The sequence below is a fragment of the Alternaria metachromatica genome (assembly GCF_023757995.1).
Source record: "Alternaria metachromatica strain BMP 0045 chromosome Unknown scaffold_22, whole genome shotgun sequence".
Lineage (NCBI taxonomy): Eukaryota > Fungi > Ascomycota > Dothideomycetes > Pleosporales > Pleosporaceae > Alternaria > Alternaria metachromatica.
In genome coordinates, this window is record NW_026055513.1 from 168,410 (window position 1) to 193,653 (window position 25,244).

General features: G+C 54.0%; 9 protein-coding genes across 9 annotated transcripts; 5 read left to right on the forward strand and 4 right to left on the reverse strand.

The window, feature by feature from the left end:
* Window positions 1–86: 86 nt before the first annotated feature.
* Window positions 87–328, reverse strand: J4E83_008098 (uncharacterized protein; the record flags this gene model as incomplete). Its single annotated transcript, XM_049334995.1, has 2 exons — window positions 87–226; window positions 283–328. 2 exons carry the CDS (start codon window positions 326–328, stop codon window positions 87–89), a joined length of 186 nt encoding a protein of 61 aa, XP_049185839.1.
* Window positions 329–717: 389 nt separating this feature from the next.
* Window positions 718–2,070, forward strand: J4E83_008099 (uncharacterized protein; the record flags this gene model as incomplete). Its single annotated transcript, XM_049334996.1, has 2 exons — window positions 718–909; window positions 976–2,070. The coding sequence occupies 2 exons, from the start codon at window positions 718–720 to the stop codon at window positions 2,068–2,070; spliced, it is 1,287 nt and encodes a 428-aa protein (XP_049185840.1).
* Window positions 2,071–2,563: 493 nt separating this feature from the next.
* Window positions 2,564–3,860, reverse strand: J4E83_008100 (uncharacterized protein; the record flags this gene model as incomplete). The annotated part of the gene is made up of 3 exons (XM_049334997.1): window positions 2,564–3,414; window positions 3,489–3,621; window positions 3,678–3,860. 3 exons carry the CDS (start codon window positions 3,858–3,860, stop codon window positions 2,564–2,566), a joined length of 1,167 nt encoding a protein of 388 aa, XP_049185841.1.
* A 496-nt stretch (window positions 3,861–4,356) lies between these two features.
* On the reverse strand, window positions 4,357–4,983 carry J4E83_008101 (uncharacterized protein; the record flags this gene model as incomplete). Its single annotated transcript, XM_049334998.1, has 1 exon — window positions 4,357–4,983. The coding sequence occupies one exon, from the start codon at window positions 4,981–4,983 to the stop codon at window positions 4,357–4,359; it is 627 nt and encodes a 208-aa protein (XP_049185842.1).
* A 664-nt stretch (window positions 4,984–5,647) lies between these two features.
* On the forward strand, window positions 5,648–7,460 carry J4E83_008102 (uncharacterized protein; the record flags this gene model as incomplete). Its single annotated transcript, XM_049334999.1, has 4 exons — window positions 5,648–5,809; window positions 5,857–5,869; window positions 5,919–6,772; window positions 6,822–7,460. The coding sequence occupies 4 exons, from the start codon at window positions 5,648–5,650 to the stop codon at window positions 7,458–7,460; spliced, it is 1,668 nt and encodes a 555-aa protein (XP_049185843.1).
* A 2,073-nt stretch (window positions 7,461–9,533) lies between these two features.
* Window positions 9,534–14,748, forward strand: J4E83_008103 (uncharacterized protein; the record flags this gene model as incomplete). Its single annotated transcript, XM_049335000.1, has 2 exons — window positions 9,534–14,108; window positions 14,164–14,748. The coding sequence occupies 2 exons, from the start codon at window positions 9,534–9,536 to the stop codon at window positions 14,746–14,748; spliced, it is 5,160 nt and encodes a 1,719-aa protein (XP_049185844.1).
* A 3,298-nt stretch (window positions 14,749–18,046) lies between these two features.
* Window positions 18,047–19,497, forward strand: J4E83_008104 (uncharacterized protein; the record flags this gene model as incomplete). The annotated part of the gene is made up of 4 exons (XM_049335001.1): window positions 18,047–18,197; window positions 18,250–18,504; window positions 18,556–19,026; window positions 19,100–19,497. The coding sequence occupies 4 exons, from the start codon at window positions 18,047–18,049 to the stop codon at window positions 19,495–19,497; spliced, it is 1,275 nt and encodes a 424-aa protein (XP_049185845.1).
* A 1,556-nt stretch (window positions 19,498–21,053) lies between these two features.
* On the forward strand, window positions 21,054–21,963 carry J4E83_008105 (uncharacterized protein; the record flags this gene model as incomplete). The annotated part of the gene is made up of 2 exons (XM_049335002.1): window positions 21,054–21,271; window positions 21,321–21,963. 2 exons carry the CDS (start codon window positions 21,054–21,056, stop codon window positions 21,961–21,963), a joined length of 861 nt encoding a protein of 286 aa, XP_049185846.1.
* Window positions 21,964–22,642: 679 nt separating this feature from the next.
* J4E83_008106 (uncharacterized protein) lies at window positions 22,643–23,082 on the reverse strand (the record flags this gene model as incomplete). The annotated part of the gene is made up of 2 exons (XM_049335003.1): window positions 22,643–22,668; window positions 22,740–23,082. The coding sequence occupies 2 exons, from the start codon at window positions 23,080–23,082 to the stop codon at window positions 22,643–22,645; spliced, it is 369 nt and encodes a 122-aa protein (XP_049185847.1).
* Window positions 23,083–25,244: the final 2,162 nt, after the last annotated feature.

Below are 25,244 nucleotides of genomic sequence, written 5' to 3' on the forward strand. Positions count from 1 at the left end.
CATCGAATCTAAAAACGCGCATCGTGCGCAACGCCACCCATATGCTCGTGTTGTACATGTCGTATACATTTCCGTCCCCCTTTGCACTATATCTTGAAGCCGTATCCAGCCATGCACTTCTTGTAGTCGTCGACGAGGGTGAAGCACTCTTTCTGGGGGTCGTTCGATGTCGAGAAGAGCATGCATTCGTCGCGTTTAGCCTTTTGGTCTGTGCAGACGCAGCATGCTATTCAGGAGTCAGTACTAGAACAGTAGGTACCAAGAAGTTGGGTAGAAACTCACGCTTAACTTTGGCTGGCGCGGCGGTGTCCTTGAGGTCTGAGCCCATGTTGGCAGCGGTCGGCGGTGCTAGAACGCCATCAATTAGCTACTCTGCGTCGCATACATGCCATCGTCAAACCGCAAGCATACCTGACGACATTGTGAGTGTGGGTGTGTGGTGGAGGTGAATTGAAGATGCTTAGCAATCGCAAAAGTTCCCAGGACATGTCATCGGACTCCCGCGGCGCTCCATACGCCACACGAGGGCTTGCACGGTTCGGCTAAAACCAACCCTGCAGGCGACAGGGGGTTCTAGACAATGAATCTCAATCAACCCCACTACGTTTTGCGCCCCACGACTCACACTATAAAGTATAAACAACAAACCCGCCCCCCTGTTGTGCTGCTTTCCGCTACTATATCCTCACTGTAACCTGCAACGGGGCGTGCGAAGACATGGCTGGCGCAAAGATCTTTTCTATCGAGGGCAAGGGCCTCAAACTCACCACCGCCGAGGATATTGAGCCGCACATCCAGGACCTCAAGAGCAACGACGATGTAGAGGAGATCAAGTTCTTGGGCAACACTCTGGGTATCGGAGCCAGCGAGGCGCTTGCCAAGGTCTTGGAGAGCAAGAAGAACCTCCAGGTATGTTTACAGGCCCGCTCATCGGCGCTGCGATGTCAAAGACGGACTGACTGACCCAAATCCCAGGTCGCAAACCTCGCCGACATCTTCACCTCGCGTCTCCTCTCTGAGATCCCGCCCGCGCTATCCCACCTCCTCACCTCCCTCCTCACGCTACCAAACCTCCACACCGTCGACCTCTCGGACAACGCGTTCGGCCTCAACACGGTTGCCCCGCTCGTAGACTTCCTGTCGCAACACACCCCACTCCGCTACCTATACCTCAACAACAACGGCCTGGGACCCGCCGCCGGTGTCCTCGTCGCAGATGCGCTCACCGCACTCGCCGCCAAGAAGGCCGCGGCGCGCGCAGACGGCAAAGAAGTCCCCGACCTCGAACTTGTAATCTGCGGTCGCAACCGCCTGGAGAACGGCAGCATGGGCGCCTGGGCAAAAGCCTACGCCGCCAACACGGGCGTCAAGACCATCAAGATGACGCAGAACGGTATTCGTCAGGAGGGTATCTCGCACCTCATCACCAACGGCCTAGCCCACCTTTCCAAACTAGATACCCTTGACCTGCAAGACAACACCTTCACAGCCATGGGCGCAAAGGCTCTCAGCAGCGCCGTCGGCAACTGGACTGAGCTCCGCGAACTCGGCGTAGGCGACTGTCTGCTCAGCGGCCGGGGCGGCGTCGCTCTCGCTGCTGCACTGGAAAAGGGCAATAACAAGAAGGTTGAGGTCCTACGCCTCCAGTTCAACGACATCAACGCCAAGGGTCTCGCTGGCCTCGCTTCCGCGTCCCACACCGCACTCCCTGCGCTGCGTCGCGTCGAGATCAACGGCAACAAGTTCGACGAGGAGGACCCCAGTATCGAGAAACTGCGCGATGTCCTCGATGCGCGGAAAGAAGAAAGTGGTGAGAATGCGGACGACGAAGAATACTGGGGTCTAGATGAACTTGATGAGTTGGATGACGACGACGAAGACGAAGAGGAGAGTGATGCGGAGGAGAAGCGTGGGGATGCTGATGATGACGAGGAGGGTGTTGAGGTCGAGGAGAAGGCTGCGAGGCAGGTCGCGGCGGATAACGAGGCTGAGGAGAGTAATGTGGGCCAGGAGAAGGATAAGAAGGTTGATGATTTGGCGGATATGATGGCGAAGACGGAGATCAAGTGAAGGGATAAAGAGTACATTGGAGGGGACCTTGTCATGCATTTAGCGGCTTGGGATGAGGATGGCTTTTTGAGTAGGCATGTAGGAATTGATACCATAGACCTTACTTCTGTTAACTGCACACGAGGTGGTCAAGTGTTGGGACATGATGTTCGATGGAGGTGTTAATTTAGAATGTAGTGCGATATTGCTCTGTACAAAGATTGAGAGGGTAAAGTGTGGTTCATTAGGGTGTCCAGCAGACAGGTCGTCTATGTATAGGTTCGTGACTTTCATGCCACCTGCCCATGTTCAGTTATAGTGAATCTCGAATATCACCTGCACCTCTACCATCTTAGATACCTCCCCGACATTCTTGGACACTCCTATCATGTCACCCCCATGCCTCACTGCTTCATCGATCGTCCGCGTCATAGCTTGGCTCAGCCAGCAACTTTCCGTTCTCGTCCACTCGGCCATGACCGTCCTGCACGAGCCTCTTCACGTGCATGTCTTGTTAGTTATTCTCAAGCTCCTCATCAACCTTGTTAAGGTCCTTGTCGGGCTGTGAATGCTCTTTGCGGTGCTTAGTCGCGGAGGAGTTGGACACGTCGCTGAGAGACTCTTGTCTACGGGAAACGAAGGACTGCGCAGTGGGGCTGAGTCCGCTTTTCTCGGTGTGGCTGTTGGTCGGCATCTCTTGCGGCTGGACTGTTTTGGGGTTCAGTTGAGTAGAGAAGCCGTTCTCTCCCTTGGGCGAGACAGCAGAATTACCGTCTTGTAGGTCGCCGTGATGTTTGGAGCCAGACAGTGTGTCACGGGAGTTGATGCTCTCGCTACTGGCGCGGGGACGTTCATCGCTGGCGCGAGCACTTCCGTTGCTGGCGTGCGATTCACAGAGCCCCAAGCATACATGTTCCTCAGTGCCGCGGTTGGCACGAGCATCGAGAGTCTGTGGATCATCCATCCCCGATGCGGCGGCAAAGCCCGCCTCGATCTTAGGCCTCATAGTCATCTCCGCATTATGGGAGTCATCTTCCTTCTCTTGACGAGACCGTTGCTGAGGTGATGTGAAGTTCCTACTGTTGGCACGAGATCTTCCGTTGACAGGACTCAAGATAGATCCAGTGCTGCTGCTCAGTGATAGTTGACGCTCACGTCTGGCTGCAACAGACTGAGCGACAGCGGCGATGCCACCCTTCTCGGTATGACCGTGGGCGCGGGCCTCGAGCGAATGGAGATGATCGGCTTCAGCCTTGGTGACGGTGCCTTGCGCAATCTTGGGTTCGATCTTAGCGATTTCCTCCTGGAGCTCGGCTTCGACTTCAGGATGAGGAGCATTGGTATGGCCGACGGCCTTTTGCAGTTCTATAGATCGTCAGTGTTTGTCTTGATGTGGAGCGAAGGATCAAGCGGGATGGCATGTGGAAGTAGGTACGTACTGCTAACGATGCTCTGGGCAACACGAAGAACCTCGGTGGTCGCCTCGTCAGGGCTGCCATCTACAGCGATATGCAGGTCCTTGGCGGCCATCAGCAGGGAACGATGAGAAGCCTGAGCTTGACTGGATCCCTTCTAATCCACACCTTGTTAGCAATAGCTAGGGATTCGACGGCAGAGATAATGCGGACCGCTCTGTCGTCACGTGTAGCGACGTTCTCAGATAGAATACGGGCTTCCTCGGCTGTGATGGTGCTCGGGTCTTTTCGCAGCTTCTTGAGGATGGCTTCCAATTGGTCTTGGAATCGCTGCGAAAGGGTGGTAGCATCGCTGCTCGCGTCAGAGGACACCTTCTCGCTGAGAATGTCGCTCATGGTGACTGATAGAGGTAGGGCTGTAGGTGATGCTTGAGTAGAAGAAGCGGTGGCTTGAAGCTGTGGAGAAGAAGGTGAGGTGGTTGTTTGTGTTTGCGTGCTTTATCTGTGACGATGACGTCGCGGGATCGCGTGTGGAAGGAAAGTGCAGGTGCAAACAACGAGATCGGACGACTCTGACAGCGGCTCTTTCCCGATGGGGACGAAGGCATCAATGTGTCCATGATGTGTTGCGGAGCAATTCTCCGCGTCGTAACTGCCTCTTTCGAACATGCATTCGATACACTCTGCGACAACGCGGGTAAACCGTAACATCACGTTAGATACGTAGAGTAAGATTGAAATGGAAGAGGCTAAGCACATAAGGGTAGGAGAAATATAAACTTCAACTCCAGTAATCAATTGAGCGTGAAATCCGACTGAACATATTGTTACATGTTAATAATGATGGAAAAGTCTTGCAAAGACACGCAGGCCTCAAAAACATGTAAAAACATCAATAGGCATCCAAATCGTTCTCCAATTCTGTCAACTCTTCCCGTTTCCGGTCAGCTGTTTCCTCACTGTCGTCCGAGTCGCTTGCTAGATCCCCGTGAAGAGCTTTCACACCATGCTCTTTGACGTACTCATCAAACTCATCATCTTGTCTTGCAAATCCAATCTCTGCCGCCAACTCATCTTCGGCGGAAAGGGGGGCCATCGCCAAACCACCTTGATCGGGGTCGCGTTCAAGACCATGGCCGTAGGGTTCGTCATCGCCGTCTTCTTCTGAATCGTAGTCCTCGTCGCTACCGTCAGGCGAAACTGATTTTTCGTCTTCGCTGAAGTCATGTCCTTCGGTAGGTACCGGTGCTGGAGCAATTTTGCTGGGTTGCTGCACTTCGTTGCCGCCATTCTCCTTGATATCTTTGGATGTCGCATCTTTCTGCTGCAATGCAACATCGTCATTCGGTTCATCGCGAGCTGAGGCTGGTTCTGTAGCTCCAATACTCTCTAGCTCCGCTGTCGATGTTGTTGGGTCCGTAGTACCGACTTTCTTGGCTTTCTTCACGCCATTAGATGGCTCGCTCGATACGTCGGGCTCTTCGGAAGCTGCGCGCTTCAAGGCTGAAGTTTCAGTCATGGTGGTCAATTAGAATTGTGAGATGATGAGGGGAGTTCAAAGTTCGAAGGGTCGACGTTGGAGGTTAATAGGGGCTGGGATCAACATGATGACGGAAGAGGCCCTTCGCAGCCCTCCATGGATCGGGAGTGATATCCCAGCTGTGGCGCAGATGAGCTAACCTACCCGGTAGACACGACTTATCGAATCGTCAAGTTAGGAGTTGGTACCGTAAATCGAGCTTGGGAATAAAGAGATTGAGTCGAGAGTCCTGGGGGTCAGACGAGATCTCTCGACGTATTCGAAGCTGTGTTCATATCTTTAGTCCATACAAATCAGTGCCCGCCGTGCTGAGGAGCAATACGAGGGCTTGTAAATAACCCATGCTCTACTCAACCGGGGGTGTCGCGCGAGAGCGTTGAAGTCACGGGAAACTTGTTACGACGTGGTGACAATGGAATGCCCGCAGATGACTGCAAGCGACACTTTCCGTTGCTATAGCCGTTGGTAAAAGATGGTGGTTTCCTTACCTCGCACTGCGCGATGACGCGGCCACTGCCGAAAAGCCGAACAGCAGGGATGTCTCCTCACTAGCCCCACCGAAATCCAGCTGTCAAGCCTCACCTACCCACCACCCTCTGCCTGATTCAATGTCCTGCGCCACATATATGTCTACGGAGCCAGAATGGTCAGCGCCCAAGATGTTGCGGCTCGCCAGTCGCACATGGGGACAGACGATCAAGAGCAAGCGCAAGCCGCGCAGATGATCCAGCGCAACTATCGCGGCTATCGGGAGCGCAGGCAGCTTCAAGGCATGGGCCTCGATGCTAGCGCACGGTGGGCAGAGGTGGGAGACGTTCGCACTACATAGAGAGGTGTGGCTAATGGTACCAGGCGATACGCGACGGTTAGCAGTCCACCACCCTCTCTACTGCGCCCAAGCTAAACCTCTCAAGCGAAATGGCGCAATGCAACGAAGCCCAAGCCGCGCTCGGAAGACGCGGCTCTGCGCGACAACCTCACTACCCCCGAAGCACGTGAACGAGCGAACTCCATAGCAGCGCGCGAGAAGTGGAAACGAGTCGGCGAGATTGCGCGACGAGCGGGCGCTGACGATCCCCACGATGCCTCAGAGACGGACGACGAGGATGCGCCCGGGAACCACACGGAACAACGACGGAAGCAGAATGAGTCCAAAGCCGAGCGCGAGAAGACTGCCAAGATGATGGACCTCCAGTACTTCCTGGAGATGGTGGACCAGAAGCATCGCTACGGCAGTAATCTGAGAGCCTACCACGAGCAGTGGAAGAAGGCGGATACCCACGAGAACTTCTTCTACTGGCTCGACCATGGCGAGGGTAGGCACTTTGAGCATCCGACCGTCTCTAGAGAGAGGCTCGACACAGAGCGGGTGCGCTACCTGTCGCGGGAGGAGCGTCAGAACTACCTAGTCACCATCGACGACGAAGGTCGTCTATGTTGGGCGAAGAACGGAGAGCGCCTAAACACGACCACGGATTACAAAGATAGTGTCAACGGTATTGTACCGGTCGACGATGACACTCCTGCCTACGGTCCCAAAGCGAAGCTGCACTCTGGACAAAGCAAGACCCTGCGACGAAGTTCAATGATCTCGGTGAGCTCAAGCTCGTCCATATCCGAGAGCGATGCGGAGGCGGAGGAGGCAGAACACTACGTCAATGAGGACCTCGACAAAGCTAAGGGCGTTTCGAAACTCAAACATGTGTCAGCCGCGACTATTCTGAACCACCTTCTCCGTAGTTCAGTGAAGCCAAACTCATGGATATTCGTAAGATGCGCACACTCCTCCGTCAGCCAGGTGTACTAAGCAAGCACAGGTAGCCGACACATCCTTCCGCCTGTACGTCGGGATCAAGCAATCGGGTGCTTTCCAGCACAGCTCGTTCCTCCACGGTGCGCGCATATCTGCCGCAGGTCTGATCAGAGTCAAGGATGGTCAGCTTCGGCGCCTCTCACCCCTGTCCGGCCACTACCGACCGCCGACGAAGAACTTCCGTGCGTTCGTACATTCCATGAAGGAGAACGGAGTAGACATGTCGCGTGTCTCCATCTCCCGGTCGTATGCTGTCCTCGTCGGCCTTGAAGCTTACGTTAAGACACGCAAGAAGTTCAAGCATGGGGTTGAGCACGTCAAGGAGGCAGAGACAAAGGTCGTGCACCCGGAAGAATACGAGCGGAAGGTGGAAGAGCAAAAGGATAAAAGCGAAAGCGCGCAACGAGAACGGCAGTTACTTGCGGAGGAAGCAGAGAGGAAAGAGGCAGAGAAGAAACAGACTAGTCTTGGACGGCGAATATGGAAGAGGCTCAGTCGAGACCGCGGTGAGAACGGCGACCTGACACCCAAAGAACGGGAAGCCGCTAAGCAGAAGAGGAAGAAGTGGTTGAGCAAGTCGGGGGAAGATGTCGAAGATGGGATTGCGCCTGACGGACGTCGGGAGTCTGCCCCCGCGGTGTGAGCGGCTGGCTGCGATGCGAGCTACGAAGCGGGCTGCTGCTGTTCCTGCATGACCCCATACTCACCTCCATGCCTTCTACCTGTGGCTTGATTTCGCGCGGTCATGATATCCTCTCTTGTCGATTTGCCTAGAACCATCAGTAGACCTGAAGTCGTAGAACGAATAGCATTCCTAAAGATAGCATGCATGGCATTATTCGCGCGTGTCATTGCACGATCATCGCGCGATCAACGTCCGTCTATCGAAAACGTAGAATCCAGGAACCAGAAAGCAGGTAATGGCTTGACTCGGTGGCGGACAATTATTTTCCAAGCGTGCGGACCCCGTTCCGTGCCGCCATCATTCTTACGAACGGCGGCGACTGACATCATACGCGTCGTCACGGACCCAGATTTCCCATGTTTGTTTTGGGGGTTGGGAAATGTGTCTTTCTTTGACAACCTGTTATTTGGGCATGACTCGGCAGCGGGCAGGATAGGGGTACCTGAGATGAAGTGATCGATCGTGCGTCTGCGCAGAATTGCTTGTGCAGTTGTGGCGCGAGGATAATTATGGGTACGACGGACAAGTCTCGATCGAGACGGCCTGTCGTGATCGAAACCACGTTGCGCATACATACTGTAGACAGCTAACAGCTGCAAGTCAGGGTCAATGAATTGCCCGGAGGTAAGTACCACGGGAATATAACGATTGGGTTTGCTGCAGCCTCTTAGCGGTGCGTGGTGTCACTCGCAGTTGGGATGCGGCCAACGTCCCGACCGTTGCGCTGGAGCCCCGCCGTTCATCGCGGCACAGTCCAACTTCACCATGACCACGGCGCAGGCCTCCTCGGACATGAAGCTATTCGGCATCACTCTTCCGAATTCCGTCGTTCCTGATCTCCGCCCGCCGCAGGGTCCCTCATCTCCCATGCCGTCTTGCAGGTCGCGGTGATGGCTGGTGGTGCTCACGATGGTGGTACCGAAGACTGGTAGCATGCAGCGATCGGCCGCCAAAAGGAAGCTACGACCCCGCTAAGCGACGTTTGAGCAGGGGAGCTCCCGACACCATGACGTCAGGCGCCCGACAACATCATACGCGTCGCTGCAACCTGCTTGCACACACGGCACGACTTGCTCTTCCATCCTGCTGCATGCGCCCTAATGATAGGAGGGAAACACGCCCGCCAGGGATTCTGTACCCGATGCTCGACAAGGCCAGCCACAGTGCCGTCGATCGGGCCTGGGCTCTGTGTGCTTTTGCTCCACCAGCTCGTTTCGCACTGCACTCTTGCCTGCGAAGGCGTATCGACCGCCCGGTATTGGCCTGCCTGAGATGACACATGTCTCCCCAACCTCACTTCCTGCATGCCATTGGTATCCTTCCTGCAAACTAACCTCGTCCAGTGCGAAGAGTACCGTAGGCAGCCTTTTCGCTAGAGTGTTTCAGCTCCACTTCCGGCTGCAATTCAACTCCAACCCTGGCAGCAGCCCGCTCTCCGCGGTTCATCGACGATGTTAGGCCATCCCATTTCCAGCCACAGGCCGTTCCCACCCCTGTTGCAGCAGCTACCCGCTTGTCTCACCACGCTGAGTGGAGGCCATGCCACCAGGATGCGCTGACGCCCCGCTCGAGGCTGGAGCTTGTGAGTAGTGTGACGCAATACTCCTCCTGTTCGTTGCACACACTATGGCGCCAAAGCAGGTTTACTCTGCCTCTCCACAACTGAGGCGCAAGCTCTTGCTCCTGGAAACCAGCATTCGACGTCATCCGTTCCAGCATGCTCAATTGAGGAGTAGTTATCATAAATGCCTGCTTCTCTGTGATCCTTCCGCACTTTCTGATCCCTACAAAGACGAACCATTCGTCAATTGATATATGACAGACGAACACTTTTCCTCCCACAACTACTCGTACTACTCTTTCCCCCCAACCCCTAATAGACATTCCCCCCGGTCTACACGCTCTCAGTCTATATCAAGCAACGTATCAGGAAGCGGCCATCATCGAGCTACTTCCTACAGCACCTCATCCTACACAGTGAATCACGGACACGACAACTCCTACAACGTCTCGAGCGTTCTATTCAACAACATGCCTTCCCCAGCAGCTGGAAAGGGTGACACCCCCCGCACCCCTACCAAGCTCGGACGAAAGCCACAATCATCTGCCCCCAAGCTGAACAAGCCCAAGTCGGAGGACGCCCCCACCCCCGATGTGCCTGAGCAAGCTGAGGACGTGAAGAAGCAAGGAGAGGAGAAGGCCGAGGACACCAAGAACCAGGCACAAGACACCGCCGAAGACACCAAGCAAAAGGGCGAGGAGACTGCCCAAGATGCTAAGGGCAAGGCGGAAGAGGCTGCTGAAGACACCACCGGCAAGGTTTCACAAGCTGGTGACGAACTAGAGCAGGCCGACCCCAAGCCCATTGACGACGACAACGACGCCGACGAGGAGGCTGAGGAGACAGGCGACGACGCCACACACAAGGCAGGAGACGATGCGGAAGACACCGCAGAGGACACTGCCGACAACACAGAGGACGATGCGACAGAGACCACCGAGCAGGCCGCTAACACCGGCAAGCAAGCTGGTGGAGGCGCATTGAGCGGTGCTCGCGGTCTCGCCGGCCGCGCATCCAACCTCGCCGGCAAGGCCAAGCAGGACCCACAGGGAGCTGCTCAGGATGCTGGTAGCGATGTTCAGGAGGCTGCCCAAGACACAGCAGAAGATGCGCAGGAAACTGCGGAGGACACTGCTGAGGGCGCTCAGGACACTGCCGAGTCGGCCAAGGACACCGCTGAGTCCAAGGTTGGTGACGCAAAGGACACCGCTGAAGACGCAGCGGAAGATGCGCAAGACACCGCAGAGGACGCCACTGAAGATGCCCAAGGCACTGCAGGAGACGCCACTGAGGACGCCCAGAGCAAGGCTCAGGATGCTACCGACGACGCCAAGGACGCCGCCGAAGATGCTACCCCCGACCTGAGCATGCTCAAGGGCCTCGAAGTTGACGAGGAGGGCATGATCAAGAACAAGGATGGCAGGAACGTCGGCCGCCTTGTAGAAGGCGATGCCGAGGACCTCGCAGGCTACCCCATCGGCGACAATGGCGAGATTCTCGATGACGATGGTGACCTCGTTGGCCGCTGCGAACTTACACCTGAGATGGTTGAGGAGCAGGCCAACGAGGCTGAGGAGGCCGGCGACAAGATGCCCAACATCAGCATCTTGAAGGGCCTCACCGCCGACCGATCTGGTCAAATCCTCAACGAGGACGGCGACTTTGTTGGTCACCTTGTCGACGGCGATCCATCCGCTATCCAGGGCAAGGAGTTCAACGAGAACGGCGAGATCCTCGACGATGACGGCAACGTCATTGCCAAGGCGGAGCTTTCACCTGAAGCTGCCGACCTCCCTGCTTACCAGCAAGACGACGAGGATGAGGATGAGGAAGATGGTGACGCCACCGAGGGTGTCACCGATGCCGTCGACGGAGCCAAGTCCACTGCCGAAGATGTCAAGGACGGTGCTGAGGAGAAGGCTGCTGACGTCGAGGACGAACTTCCCGGCGTCGAGGCCCTCGAGGGCATGGAGATCAACTCCCAGGGAGAGATCCTCAACGACGACGGTGACGTTGTTGGCAACGTTGCTGACGGCGATCTCGAGAACATCGACGATGTCAAGGGCCTCACCGTCAACGACAAGGGCGAGGTTGTTGACAAGGACGGAAACGTTCTCGGAACGGTCGAACTTGCTGAGGGTGCTGCCGACAAGCTCAAGGAGTCTGCCTCCGGCGCTCTCGACACCAGAATCTTGGACGGCCTCAAGGTCAACAAGAAGGGCAAGGTCCTTGATTCTGAAGGCGAGGAGATTGGTGAGCTCAAGGAAGGCGAGCTCAGCGACTGCGCTGGCAAGAAGATCAACGACCAGGGCGAGGTCCTCGACAAGGAGGGCAACGTCATCGGCAAGGTCGATGTCGTCCCTGGCGAGGCCGCCTTCACTGCCATCAAGGAGCTCAAGGAGCAGCTCGGTGAGCCTCTCGAGGGCGAGGAGGAGCAGGACGAGGAGGAGGGTGAGCCCGAGATGAAGGAGATCACCCCCGAGATCGATGAGCTTGAGGGCTTCAAGGTCAACAAGAAGGGTCAAGTTCTCGATGAGGAAGGCGAGCCCATTGGTGAGCTCACCGAGGGTGACCCTGCCAAATGCGCCGGCAAGAAGATCAACGACAAGGGCGAGGTCGTCGACAAGGACGGCAATGTGCTCGGCAAGGTCAAGGCTCTGCCCAAGATGGTTGAGGCCTCCGAGTTGCCGGAAGAACCCGAGGTCAAGGAAGTTGAGGTCACCCCAGACATCAACGAACTTGAGGGCCTGAAGGTCAACAAGAAGGGCCAGGTTCTCGACGAGGAGGGCGAGCCTATCGGTGAGCTTACCGAGGGCGAGGCTTCCGAGTGCGCCGGCAAGAAGATCAACGAGAAGGGTGAGGTCCTTGACAAGGACGGTAACGTCATCGGAAAGGTCAAGGCCCTCCCCAAGATGGTCGAGCAGAAGGTTGGCGAGGCTGAGGATGCCGCCGAAGATGCTCAAGACGCCGCCGAGGACGCTCAGGACGCTGCTGAGGACGCTGAGGACGCTGCCGAGGAAGCTCAGGACGACGGCCGTCCTCCTCTTTCCATCCTTGATGGTCTCACCGTCAACAAGTCCGGCAAGCTCATCGACTCCAACGGCAACGTCGTTGGTGAGCTCACCGAAGGTGATGCGAAGAAGCTTTCCAAGTCTGGTACCTCCTGCGACGCTGAGGGCCAGTTCTGGGACAACAAGGGCAACGTCATTGGCCGCGCCCAGACTATTCCTCAGGAAGAAGGTGAGGAGGAAGCTCCTTTCGCCGGTCTTGACGGCCTCGTCGTTGTCAAGGACGGCTTCGTCGAGGATGACAAGGGCAACCGCGTTGGCCAGGTCACCGAGGGCGACGCTAAGAAGCTCGTCGGCCGTTCCGTGGATGAGGACGGTGATATCCTTGACAAGAAGGGATCAGTTGTCGGTCACGCTGAACGCTACGAAGAGCCCGAGGAGGAAGCTCCTGAAGAGGAGCAGCCTGAGGACTTGTCTATCCTTGCTGGCAAGACTGTCAACAAGCAGGGCAACGTCATCGGAGACGAGGGTGTGCCTATTGCACGCCTCGTCGAAGGCAACCCCAAGGAGCTTGCGGGCCGCAAGATCAACGAAGAGGGCCTCATATTCAACGACACTGGCAAGCAGATCGGCCGTTGCGAGCTCATCCCCGAGAACGAGCGTGAGAGCAAGCCTGAAGGCATCTTTGCTGGTCTTGAGGGACTCCGCGTCATTCAAGGCGGCATGGTCGCTGACGAGGATGAGAACACTGTTGGCAGGATTGTTGAGGGCAACCCCAAGCGTCTTGTTGGCATGGCTGTGGACGAGGATGGTGACATTCTTGACAAGTACGGCAACGTCAAGGGTCACGCTGAGCCTCTTGAGGAGGAAGAGGAGGAGGAGCCCGCCGACCTTTCCATTCTCGACGGTCTCACCCTGAACAAGCAGGGCTACCTCGTCAACGGCGAAGGCATTCCCGTCGGTAAGCTCGTTGAGGGTAACCTTGGCGAGCTTGCTGGACGCAAGTCTGACGGCGATGGTCTCATCCACGGTGATACCGGCAAGGTCGTCGGTCGCTGTGACATCATTCCTCCCAACGAGCGCCCCGAGCGCAAGGAGGGCCCATTCGCTGGATTCGAGGGACTTCGCGTTGTCAAGGACGGATTTGTCGACGACAACGACGGCAACCGTGTTGGTCAGCTCACCGAAGGTGACCCCAAGAGGCTCGTTGGTCACACTGTTGATGAAGACGGTGACATCATCGACAAGTACGGCAATGTCAAGGGTCATGCTGAGCCATGGTCTGAGGAGGAAGCGGAGGAGGTCGACCTCTCCGCCCTTGCTGGCTGCACTGTCAACAAGGCTGGAAACATTGTCGACTCCAGCGGCACCGTTCTCGGACATGTTGTTGAGGGTGACCCAACTACCCTTGCCGGCAAGAAGGTCGATGGCAAGGGCCAGATCTGGGACAACGAAGGCAACGTCATTGGACGTGGTGAACTTTCCCACGGCCAGAACCCAGGACCCGAGGGTCCCTTCGCTGGCTTCGATGAGGCCACTGTTGCTAAGGACGGTACCGTCCAGACACCGTCTGGCGACATCGTCGGTCGCGTCACTGAGGGTGATGTCAAGAAGCTTGTCGGCCACAAGGTCGATGAAGATGGCGACATCAACGACAAGAACGGCAACGTCATCGGTAAGGCCGAGCGCTGGGAGCCTGAGGAGAAGGAGCGCCGCGTCAACCCCATGGCTGGCATGCGTGTCAACAAGGAGGGTGAGGTCCGCGATGAGAACGGCGATGTTGTTGGCCGTCTCACTGCTGGTGACCTTGGCCACTGCGCTGGTCTCGAGATTGATGACAACGGCTACGTTGTCGACAACGATGGCAACAAGGTCGGTGAGGTCACTCTTCTGGAGAACATCCAAGAGGAACCCGATGAGGATGAGACCGACGAGGAGAGGCAGCGTCGCGAGGACTCTGAGCTCGCCAAGAAGATGTCTGCCATCTGCGAAGACACCCTTCAGCGTGTCCAGCCTGTCATGAAGCAGATCACTGAAGTATGTTTTACTCCTAATCCATCACCATCACAAACATGTACTAACAACCGCCCAGCACATCGAGCAAGCCGACCGCACACCCCGCGACGAGCTCGACGAGGAGGAGCTTGTCAACAACGTCAAGCCCCTCATCGAGGAAGGCTCTCGCATCCTCAACGACTGCAACGGCTCGCTCCGCGGTCTCGACCCCGACGGCCGCATCGCTGCCCAAGCCAAGGGCCGCCAGCAAACCGGCGAAGCCTCACCCGAGGAGTACAAGCTCGCCGACAACCTCAAGGAGCTCACCACCTCCGTCGTCACCACCATCGACAACGCGAAGAAGAAGATCTCCGACATGCCCCACGCCAAGAAGAAGCTCAACCCTCTTTGGTCCCTGCTCACCGAGCCCCTCTTCCAGATCATCGCTGCTGTTGGTCTGCTGTTGACGGGTGTGCTCAACCTCGTTGGCAAGCTGCTCAACGGTCTTGGTCTTGGTGGTCTCGTCAATGGACTTCTGGGTGGCCTTGGTATCAACAAGCTACTTGGTGGTCTTGGTCTCGGCGGCCTGGGCGACATGCTCGGTGGCGGCGACAAGAAGGACAAGAAGAAGGGTGCTTCTGGGCCTATGAGCATGGTCGGTGGCCTGCTCGGCAAGAAATAGACAGCTTGACGATGTCTATGGGGATGAGTTGAGACGAAGTAATGTCTATTCACACTTTGGTTCGAGATTGTTTGTCTGTTTTTGCATATGATACCACGACCTCTTACCTGGGTTGTCGTTGTCATCATTCATCGCCACGGAAGTTTGCAAGAGTTCCTTGCTTCCTTTCCTACTGTTATTGGACTTTGGTCACTCAAGAGCTGGAAGATCGGGGGGTCTGAAGGTCACTACCTTTTGTCGCCAAAGGAAGAGAAGAGTGGGATGTGAGCAGAGCGCCTGTATGCTTCTGTCTTCGGTTGGATGATTGCAACTTCACCCGGGTATCTGGTCCGATGATGGCATGAATTCCTTGTTTTTTGCTCGTTCAAAAATCAGCGTTCTTGTTTTGTTGTTTTCCGACACATACACACATCATCATGCCGCGACTCTCAAAGGCCACGAGAGGACGCGCGCATCTTTGGCTAGACCAGCCAGGTTTTCCTTTGTTGCACACCTCGAAATCTGCGATAGTTCTTAGCAAGCATTGGCGTTTCTGTTGTTGGTGGCCATCAGGGGGATGATTGTTGTATGATAGTTGTTGTTGTTAGTTAGTTTTAATCACTTTTACTTTGAAATCGTCTTCGTCTTTGCAAATGTGTCATGTGGATTGAGCTTCTTGGGTTTTGTTGTCGAACTAAGTATGTTCTTTGATCGTGATGTTGTGCACTTCAGTGTGGCATGTGACATGCGTGTTAAATGGTCTTTGATTACGAGGTTGATAGCTGAGGTGTGGTTGGGTCTATGCTAATGACGTCCTGAGTTGAGGCGTAGCTTGTGAATCTGTTGCGTTCTTGATCATGATGCGCTCAATTCCGTCTGGCTTTCTGTATGCCAGTAGTGTCCACTCGATGTTTGATCGTAGACTTCCTGAGCCTCGGTGAGGCATGTGAAGCTGTTCGGCCTTCGTTCATGACGTCCTGGGCTGAAGGCGTAACTCGTGAGTTTGTTGGGACTTTGCCTCATGACGTCCTGAGCCTCGGTATAGTGCGTGGATTTATTAGGTCTTCGATCCTGATGCGCTAGGCTTTGGTGTGGCATCCAAGCCGATTGGGTGTACGATCATAACAGCACCTGGGCATCGGCTCTGCGGCATGTCTTTCACCATGTGTCGAGTTGACAATTAATTTGTGTGTTTGGTGGGACCGAGAGCAGCTATACTATAACTGTGAAACCGGTGATACCGGTGATACCACAGCTGCCTACTTCGAGGTGGTAGAAATCCACGCGGACGCTCATCTCCTTTGCCTCCCTCATCAGCTTCGATTTGCGCATGCGAAATTCAACAGACTTTGGATCGCATGACTCGCATTCGCGTTGTTTTGTCCGGAGTGGTTCTGGACTTGTGGCTAGCAGACCCTGAGCCAGCGCTCAAGCTCCCTCCTTCTCCTCGGGGTTGCAGCATTGGCCATGCACGCCGAGCTGGGGGACGGCGTGGATGGGAATCCGATTGGGCACACCTGGCTAAATGCGGCGAACTTTAAATCGTGCCGTTCCCCGAGTGCACTCCTTTTTGCGGGTGCCTGGTGCTGTCTCGAGCTTCGATGCGCCTTGACTTATTGTCAGCGCTTCAACAACAAGAGTCAAGGTTAGGAGAATTGGAAGAACGTTGTGGCACGCCTTGCAGCCCTGGAGGCTTTGCTGATCTTGATGCAGATCTCGACGCCACCATCGAGGTATGAAGCTTGATTTGTCTGCATTAGAGTGTCAAAATTACAGGACAGCTGCCATCTAACGAGCTTGGGCCGCCATCCCTCACGTCTCCCAATATGCACGACGGCAACCCTCGAGCCAGAGTTTCGTACGCCTTGCAAACCTGTTCATCGCAATAACAAGGAACCTTCCATGCGCAAGTTCATCGAGGTCCACGGAAATAGCGACTGTGCAGAGTCCCGAATCTCTGTACTGCCAAGCTGCGTTTCACTCTCGGCGAGGCTGAGCCGTTCTTCTGCAGCACCTCATCGTCCCCACAACTTGGCACCATCCGGGTTGGCGGGTGCGTAGTGAGCTGCTGGTGCATCGATATTGCGATTTCAGTAATTCCAACGACGCCGCTGAACCTAGGACATTTCTACGATCCTGGACTCCGACGGGTGCGGGAAGATCCCCCAGATGCCCGGTCATCGTTATCGGAGTTCTCTCCACCAGACGAGCGCGGGCCTTTCAGTGAACGCGGAACGAAGGAACGAAAGCAGGATCTACATGAACCTCCAACTCTGTAACATCGCGTAAGTAGGGTCAGTCCAAACAGATGAGAAATGTCCGGCACTACGATTAGCACACGGGACGGTCCACAGGTTCATCTATGGCGACGAGAAACACTGGCATGCGATTCGCGCGGCCACCAGCACCGCCGGGGGAGCATGTAGCGCATTTGTAAAAGTAGACAACGTGTTAAGGGTGAAATTCGCGCTTCGAATGCGACGCCCAAGGCTAGAGGACCTGGTGCATCTCTGCACTGCGGTACGTCTCCTGGATGCGGGTGTGGCGTGGTGTTTATTGCTCCTTCCCAGATGAGAGGATGGCACAAAGGCAGTTGACGTGCTGGGTACGGTACCAAGCCAATGGTGACTGGTCAGTCTTCACCTCGGCAAGAGTAGCGAGCTTGCGCAAACCTAAACCCCAGCTCATGCTGTCATCGACCGCGCACTATCGGTCCTAACCTCGCGATCGTCCACTCGCAGGCCGAGCGCAAGGCTTACAATTCTTTGCCATCGTAAATCACCATTCAGAGGACAGCATTCCGGAAATGCTAACGGGCACGCAAGGCCGCGATGCATGGCACCTATGCACACGATCGGTCATGGCTTCTGGAAGCTTGGTACACCACCTGCAGACGCTTGCGGTAGCCAGGCACTTGTATATTCTAGAGCTTTTCGGAGCTGAAAACGCCTACAAGCGACTCGTCCTGGAGTCGCAGGCCAAAATCGCGGGAGGCGGGACTCAGACCATGCCCCAGCCATAAACCTTGAACCACAACTGCTACAGGCACCAATTCCTAGCTCAGAACAGCCCTTTGAATACCTGGCTAAAGAGATCAACCGTAGTCACGCGCCCGTGTGTCGATTAGCAGCAATGCTTGGGCTGCAGGAATCGGCCTAGGGTTTGGAGCGTTCCTGGCGCGTGGTACGTCTCCTATGTACTATAGCTTTATGTGCTATAGTTACCTCAAGCCAAGTACGTTCGCCGGCCTCATCGTGAAACCCAGACATATAGTCGCGCCGTCCCGCTGGTCAGCCTTGCATCCCAGCAACCGCTCAGCATGCCTTTCAATCTCACCATTGCTATCCCGACGCTTGTGGGCAGTCTGCTGTCTTTCGTTGCCACAGGATGCGTTCTCGTATCGTACGTTGTGTACGCTGATTCGCAACGGTCTTTCCGTCACGCACTTGTACTGAACCTTGCTTTGGCTGGTAAGAGCTCTTGATGACCAGATGAGATCTCCAGACTGACCACGCATACCAGAATTCATCAATTCGCTGAACAATTCGATATCCGGGATCTATGCAATTGCCAATGAAGGTTCCATCGCACCGGGTGCGGCATGTAATCTCAATGGCTGGGTAGGTCAGTGGTCTGTTCAGGCCGCTGACTTCTCTATCCTGGCCATCGCCATAATAACGCTTACTACGATTACCCGTAAAACGTACATGCCCAATGCCTCGCTCATGAGCAAGATACTTATTTGCGGCTCCGTCTGGGTCATTCCTACCATCACAGGTAAGTTCATAGATGCACATCCATCAACGCAAGGCTGACCTGAATGAACAGCGAGTACAGCTGCAGGACTGAACGAGTTGAGCCCAGTCAGCGGAAACTGGTGCTGGATATCGGGCACGCGAACTGACCTGCGCTATGCCCTGGGCCATGGCTGGAGGTTCAGCATTATCTTCGGAACCATTGGAATCTACATCTACATCTGGATCTACATGCGTCGGCACTTTTCGCAACTGCACTCCATGAGCCAAGGAGGGTCATACAATCAAGCCAGCGCTGCCAAGCGCCGCGAATTCCGCCGAGACGACGCCCACGAGCTGAGGAGCGAATCGCAGACGGAGCTGCATGAGATCAACGTGGAGTACGCCTACGAAGTAAAACACTCCGATGGCATGAGCGACACCAACCTCGGAAAAGAGGACATTATCTTCACAGCCAGCGACCTAGAGACAAACAGCCGCAAAAGCGCCACCACACTGTCCCCTCCCATGTCACCCAAAAGCCCTTACTTCCAGTCCGCATCAGGTATGTCCTTCCCCATGCAGATGCGCACGAGCATCTCGGCTATCTACAACGTGCCAATGCTAATGGTTACCAGCCTTCCCCTCAGAAATGACTGCGCCTTCAGATAAGAAGCGCAGCATCGGCATGATCAGCAACCATCCCGCGCCAATGTCCGGGGCTTACGAGTCGGGCGCACCCCACGAATCGGGAAGTAATCAGCAGGGCGCCACCAGCACAAAGAAGGTCGAGCGAGAAATCAAGAGGATGTTGCTCCTCAACGCATACCCCATTTTGTATATCATCCTCTGGTTACCTGGTATTCTCAACCGCTTGGTAGAAGCTGCGGGCCATCCCAGCTATGCGTTGAGTATTCTGCAATGCTCAACGCAGTACATTGGGTTTGCGAACGCCATCACCTATGGCTTCAACGAGCATCTAAAGACGACGCTGAGACGCGACTTCGTCAAGTGGTGGCGGGCGCGGCGGAGTTGAGGTGGTTTCTACACGTTTCTTCTTTATTGGTTGGTTACGACTTTACAAAGATTTAATATTCATGCTATATACCTCACTAGCACATGTGACGAGTGTTCCACGTTTCATATATACGCGCATGTGAATATCGACTGACCGAGGCATCTCGACCAGGCAAGGCGGTTCAGATGCGCTGACTTTTCGTCGTCACCTCGAGTCAGCTCCGAATTCATGTCACATCGCGATCTTGTGTTTGCGCGACTGTCACCAGGGCTGGTCAAATTGCGTGTTGCCTTCCACAAAGATTATCTTAAGGCAGGAGTGTACATTGCAGTAGGAACTGTCTAGTCGTCAGGATTTAACAGCATGTGTACGACTCGCACTTCAGCCACCTTTCGCCAAGCTTAGCATTCGACATCCGGAGAGAGGGCCACATTCCTGCCCATCCTCTATGCGATAACAGTAATACCCGCTTTCTTGCACAGTGACATCCGCTCTGCAGGACCCCATCACTCTTTTCAGCTCTCGCATCTCCACTTCTTGCTGCCCTGCAGTGAGGTGTCGTGTTCGGCAAATCCTTTGAATAAGCACCGTTTGCAACCCCTTCAGCATGGCCCAGTGTAAGTGTGAGCGACTGTACGTTTTCTTCCACAGCGTGTAAGAAGTCTTATTGGTTCCTATCTGTTCGAACCGGATTGTCTTGATAGCGTCGCGCTGAGAAGACGATAGCGGCCTTGCGAATAATGATAGGCGAAACGGATTCAAGGCGGAAAAGGTGTTGAGTGAAAATGGGAGCGTCGAGGTTTCGTTGTAGATCTGACGGCAGACGAAACGCAGGCGGGGGACGTTGCCGACTGCGTAACCGCGATCAGAGATTTCGTAAATCTCGCCGCCCAGAGCGTATCTAGCAAGAGACGTTAGTACAACTCCGTGGAAGCATGCACCGGAACCTTCATACTCATGTATCTGAATTCGTAGCTCAGCTGGAAGTCGCAGGAGAGGAGACTCGATAGAGTTGCGTTCAGATCTGATTTCGTTAGCTCTGCAGACTACACTGTGCTAGAACAAGCAGATGGAAAGATCTAGTATCAATGTAGGCTCCAGGATGTTCAGTGTTTCCCTTTCATAGGTGCACCGGGTACTCACATCTCGTTGACTTTGAACTTTGACAGCATTGCCCAGTCCGGTCTGATCTTTCTCTTCGGCTTCGGTACCTGATTCATGTTGTCGGCTGTCCTTGGCTTTGGTCTCGCCATCTTTGTCGGAGCAAGTCGATCGATCGATAGGAAATGAGAAGAAAGATAGAGGGTACAAGGTGACAAAGAGAGATCCAGGGTCCATTGCGCTAGCCTCATACAGATCCGCTCACTCACTGACTAGGCAGAGACAATCTCTCACCTGGGTACAGTACTAGCGTATTGGCCGTCACCACGAGATAGAGAAGAATCCTCCAACACTACTTCTGCTTGTTATTCCCAACTACTTTATAATAACACCCTAGCCCGCCTCCCACGGCAATGGCGCATATCTATCAAAGCTCTACAAAGCGTCACACCTCTCGTGTAAATACATCAACCATGGCGAGCATCTGCCCAACCACATTTCGGCTATCCAAGCAAGGCGAGATCCGAAGATTCCGGAAGATATATACGAAGCTCATGATGGAACCGAAGCTGGAGCGCATGCCTGAAGTCGACCAAATCAAGATAGCAGAAGCCATCTACCGAGGCAAGCTACGTCTCTACGACAACGGTATGCTGGATGCTACGCCACGTACATCCGATGTTATAGCCACGTAAGTTCGATTGCATTGGGGAGTCTCGCTACTTACTGATGTCTTCAAGTACCCACCGAAACAGCGTTTCCTCACCCCTACTCCTTCTTCCTGCCGAAGTGCGTAACAAGATCTTCTCCTACGTCAACAGTGGTCTACATATCTATATGAGATCTGGACCCAGCTTCGCGCCTGTCATTTACATCAAGAACGGCAGTCACGCGAATGCAACTTTTGAGTATCGACCATTCCTTAGTCCCCAGGGAATCTGCCGTCAAATCTATAGTGAAACAGCGCTACTTCCCTTCACCACGAACGAGTACTGGTACTTCACCAAAAACTCGCTGGAAATATGCAAACCCTTTTTTTGGGGTCAGCAATTGCAATGCATCCGCTATGTCTCCTTCGCTATTACGATTATAATGGGGAAATTTGACCCAGTGATCGGGAACTTCGATGCAGGAAGGCTGGATGGCTTGAAAGCCTTCTCTGATCTGCAAGAGGTCACTATCTACTTAAACATGGAGCATCCAGAGGCTGAGCGTCGGTTCGAAGGCGTGAAGACGTTTCTGAAAGGCTATCTGAAGGAAGTGGTATCTGCGGGTGTGAAGATTGTCTATGAGCACCGCTATCGGGAGGTTGACTTTGTCGCCTGGCCAACAAGCCTTGGGCGCCGAATTCGGAAAACAGGATCTCCAACGTTGATGATTTGAGGATCGGCTTATATCCTTTGTCCTTAGAGTATGGTGGACTAGGAAATGAGGGTATTCTGTCAATTTTCCATGATCATACAAAGCGGCACATTACCTGTACACTATAGAGACTACGTAGTCGCTTTTGACTATAGTTCCAAGGTTCTGCTATACGAGCTTGAAGCATACGTCAAAGTAAACCTCCCGGCTATCACACACTAAGTGAAATCGAATATTCTAAAGTACTAACGCCACGTCTGGTACGTCGTGAGCCGCAGAATTGCTAAAGAAGCAAGTTGCAAAGTATGTCTCTGTAATCCATTGGTATTCTTTGAAAGATGTGAGGTGTTAAATCTTGGCTATCGGTTAAGACTGCCTGACTATAGGCCGATACGTATATGAACAACGCTCGTGTACTGGTACCAACTAACTGTAAGCTCGTACCACTCAATATCTAAGCCAGGTCTAATTACTTCAAATTGATTAGAAGTATCACAAATTACAGCCTGAGTCAAATTGATTATACGTGCATTACAATTTGTCGGATAGTAAGGTTTCATTGCCGTCAAAATCCTCCATGAAAAACTCCTCTTGCGTACATAATCATCGTATACATTCCCCGCCCCCCTCGATAATTTATCCATTGGTTCATCCCTATTTGAGCAGATGCGTACTGAAGTAAGAGGGAGCGTGTCGTCCTTTATTCCTTGTAAGGACTGTTGCTGCCTACATCGCAGGAAACACATTAGCAATGAGCTTCCCAACATAATACAAACCAGGATAGATATTTGACTTACATCCTCTGACCGTGTATAGCTTTCCATACCAGTTGTACGATCCAGAGTGGTTACCAAGGCCTGCGCCCTCGGGACGGCACTGGTTCAGAATGTTCTCGAACGCGTCCCAGCACCTCTGCTGATCAAAGCCTCCAGGCCATGAGAGTCTGCCTCCACCCGGAGCATGGTAATAGCCATCGTTCTTGTACAGTCCGTCACCGCAGACGTGTTGACGAGCAGCGTAGAGCTGGTTGCGACTCGAGGCGGGGACGGCGCCGCAAAGTCCGTAGCCTCCGCATTCGGCGGCGGAGACGACAGCTCCTGAGAGCATGACGCCGACGGCAATGATAGAATTGAAGTGCATCTTTGTGGTTGTTTGGAGATCGATGGGAGGAAGTGAAGTTTCTTGGATAAAAGTCGCTTGTTGTGGTGATGAGAAGCTATTGTGCGGATTGAAGCCTACTTATACTTCGACCACGTTCAAGACTAGTCATCTAGATACACCACTTCATACTCCATGGACCTACTCGAATGCTGATCGACTGCATAGCAGGCCCCATATTCCCAAAAGGCATGCATTGCGAAACCTACAGACCTCAATCTTGCTCGATTAGGCGAATGCACGAAACATCACTGCGCCGTTCATCATAGCCAACATGCAGACATCTACAAAACTAGCCCGCCACAGAAGGTGTGTATTAAGATCGAAGTAATCATTCTCGTACAGCGAGATATTGAGTTCAGCCACACCAAGCTAAGATACGTCTGATCGTCCTATTGGTGGGCAGCGATCCGGACTGCCTTCCGTAGCCGCTGCCATATGCGGCCCGCACCTTCTACTACGCAAAGCTTGGCCTGTTGCGGTGATGATTTCCAAGAGTTGTGCCATAGAACAGGTACGGGGTCATCCGATCGTACCCACCTACCTGGGTACGGCAACGTGCATCACTTCAAGTGCCAAAGAGGCAGGTGTAAGTTGAACGGAAGAGGCACCGAGCTACGTATTCGACATCACATGCAACCGACACAATGCAACTGCGTCGCAGAAGCCCGCATGTTCGCCAAAGATTGCTCAAACGGTCTTGGCTATCGTATACTTGACTGCGGTCTCGGCTATCGGCGTCGTAGCAAGTAGACCGCAAGATCACTGCTAGCTGACTAGACCACATGGATACGAGAACAGCAGACCCTTTGACCCCGGATGCACTGGAAGCCGCCCTGGCGCGTCCCATTTTGTAGCTGTCAGAGTCTAGCGATCTTGGTAAGTGCGGGGATGGAGAAACTGTTGAATCCGTCAAAATTGACCCTGGAGGAGGGGATCTTTGCGGGGAGGGCACCGGGGACATGCAGGGTGTGTTTGAACACTACTCATCTATAAGGTGATAAGAAAAGAGGCAAGGAATAGTTTATTGCCTACATGACATCTTAGCCTCATCAATCCTGGTGAACGTACTCCACCGCGGCGACTACGTCCACATACCTTATCATGCCTTGAAGACGATCGTCACTCTCTCTGCGCACAGCACTTTCTCAAGCCTCTTAACCAGTTTATCCTTCATCAGCTGAAACCTCTCATCAGTGATGTCTCTCCAACTCCCCGTGTAGCCCGCATAGACATTGAATACAATCCTCCTCAATCCCACCAAAGGCGCCAAAGCCTCCACTTGCAGGATATCAGTATCGGTAATGTCTCTTCCGAGATGCATTGAAACGATACGAATGGCGTTGAACTGTGCAGGCATCAACTTACGCCACCACTCGTTTACATCGCTGGGCATCGGCGAGTGTGTAGGTCTGTACCAGAAGTTGTTGATGGCGAAGGGAATGAAGCGCGCTTCCGCATATGTCGAACGACAGACGCACAGGATAGTTAGAGGGTGTTTGATGTATTGGTCTGAGTCATGGGCCATTGCGAGCGGCCTTTCGGGTTGAGTGTTGAAGATGAGGTAGCTTCCGAGGACATATTCCCAGATATAATCGCGCAACTCTCGAGGTAGGAGGAGCAAAGGTGAGACCCGCATGTTTTTCTCGGTGCTGAATTGTTTAGCATTTGGTTCTTTACTGAGAGGGCTGTATTGTGCTGAACCCGTTATCGGCTCTACTTACATGGCTTCGTATTTGCCGAATGGTGTCACATCTACCATATCGTCATAGAGGCGACGAATGGGTGGCAGATAGCCGAGCCTTTTGTTCTGAATCGTCATATCGGCAGCGTGGGTCTCGGTTTTGGGCTTGGCTGTTTTCGTGCTTCCGCTTCGTATGGTTCTGACGGGCTTGACGACTAGCACCGTCAGGGGCCTCTCAACTGTCACCGCGAAATTTTGAAGAACGTCGATGTCGCTGAAGGCTCTGATGTATGAGAAGTTGGAATAAGAAGCTGCAGATGGGGAACGAAGCGACTTTGGGTCGGTAACAGTTTCGTGTATTTAGGGAACCCATACTCTGGCCGCATCCCTCCGTTCCATGGTACTACAATGACGTAATGCTAAAGGGCTGTGCACAGCTTCTGAAGCTCACATCATACTC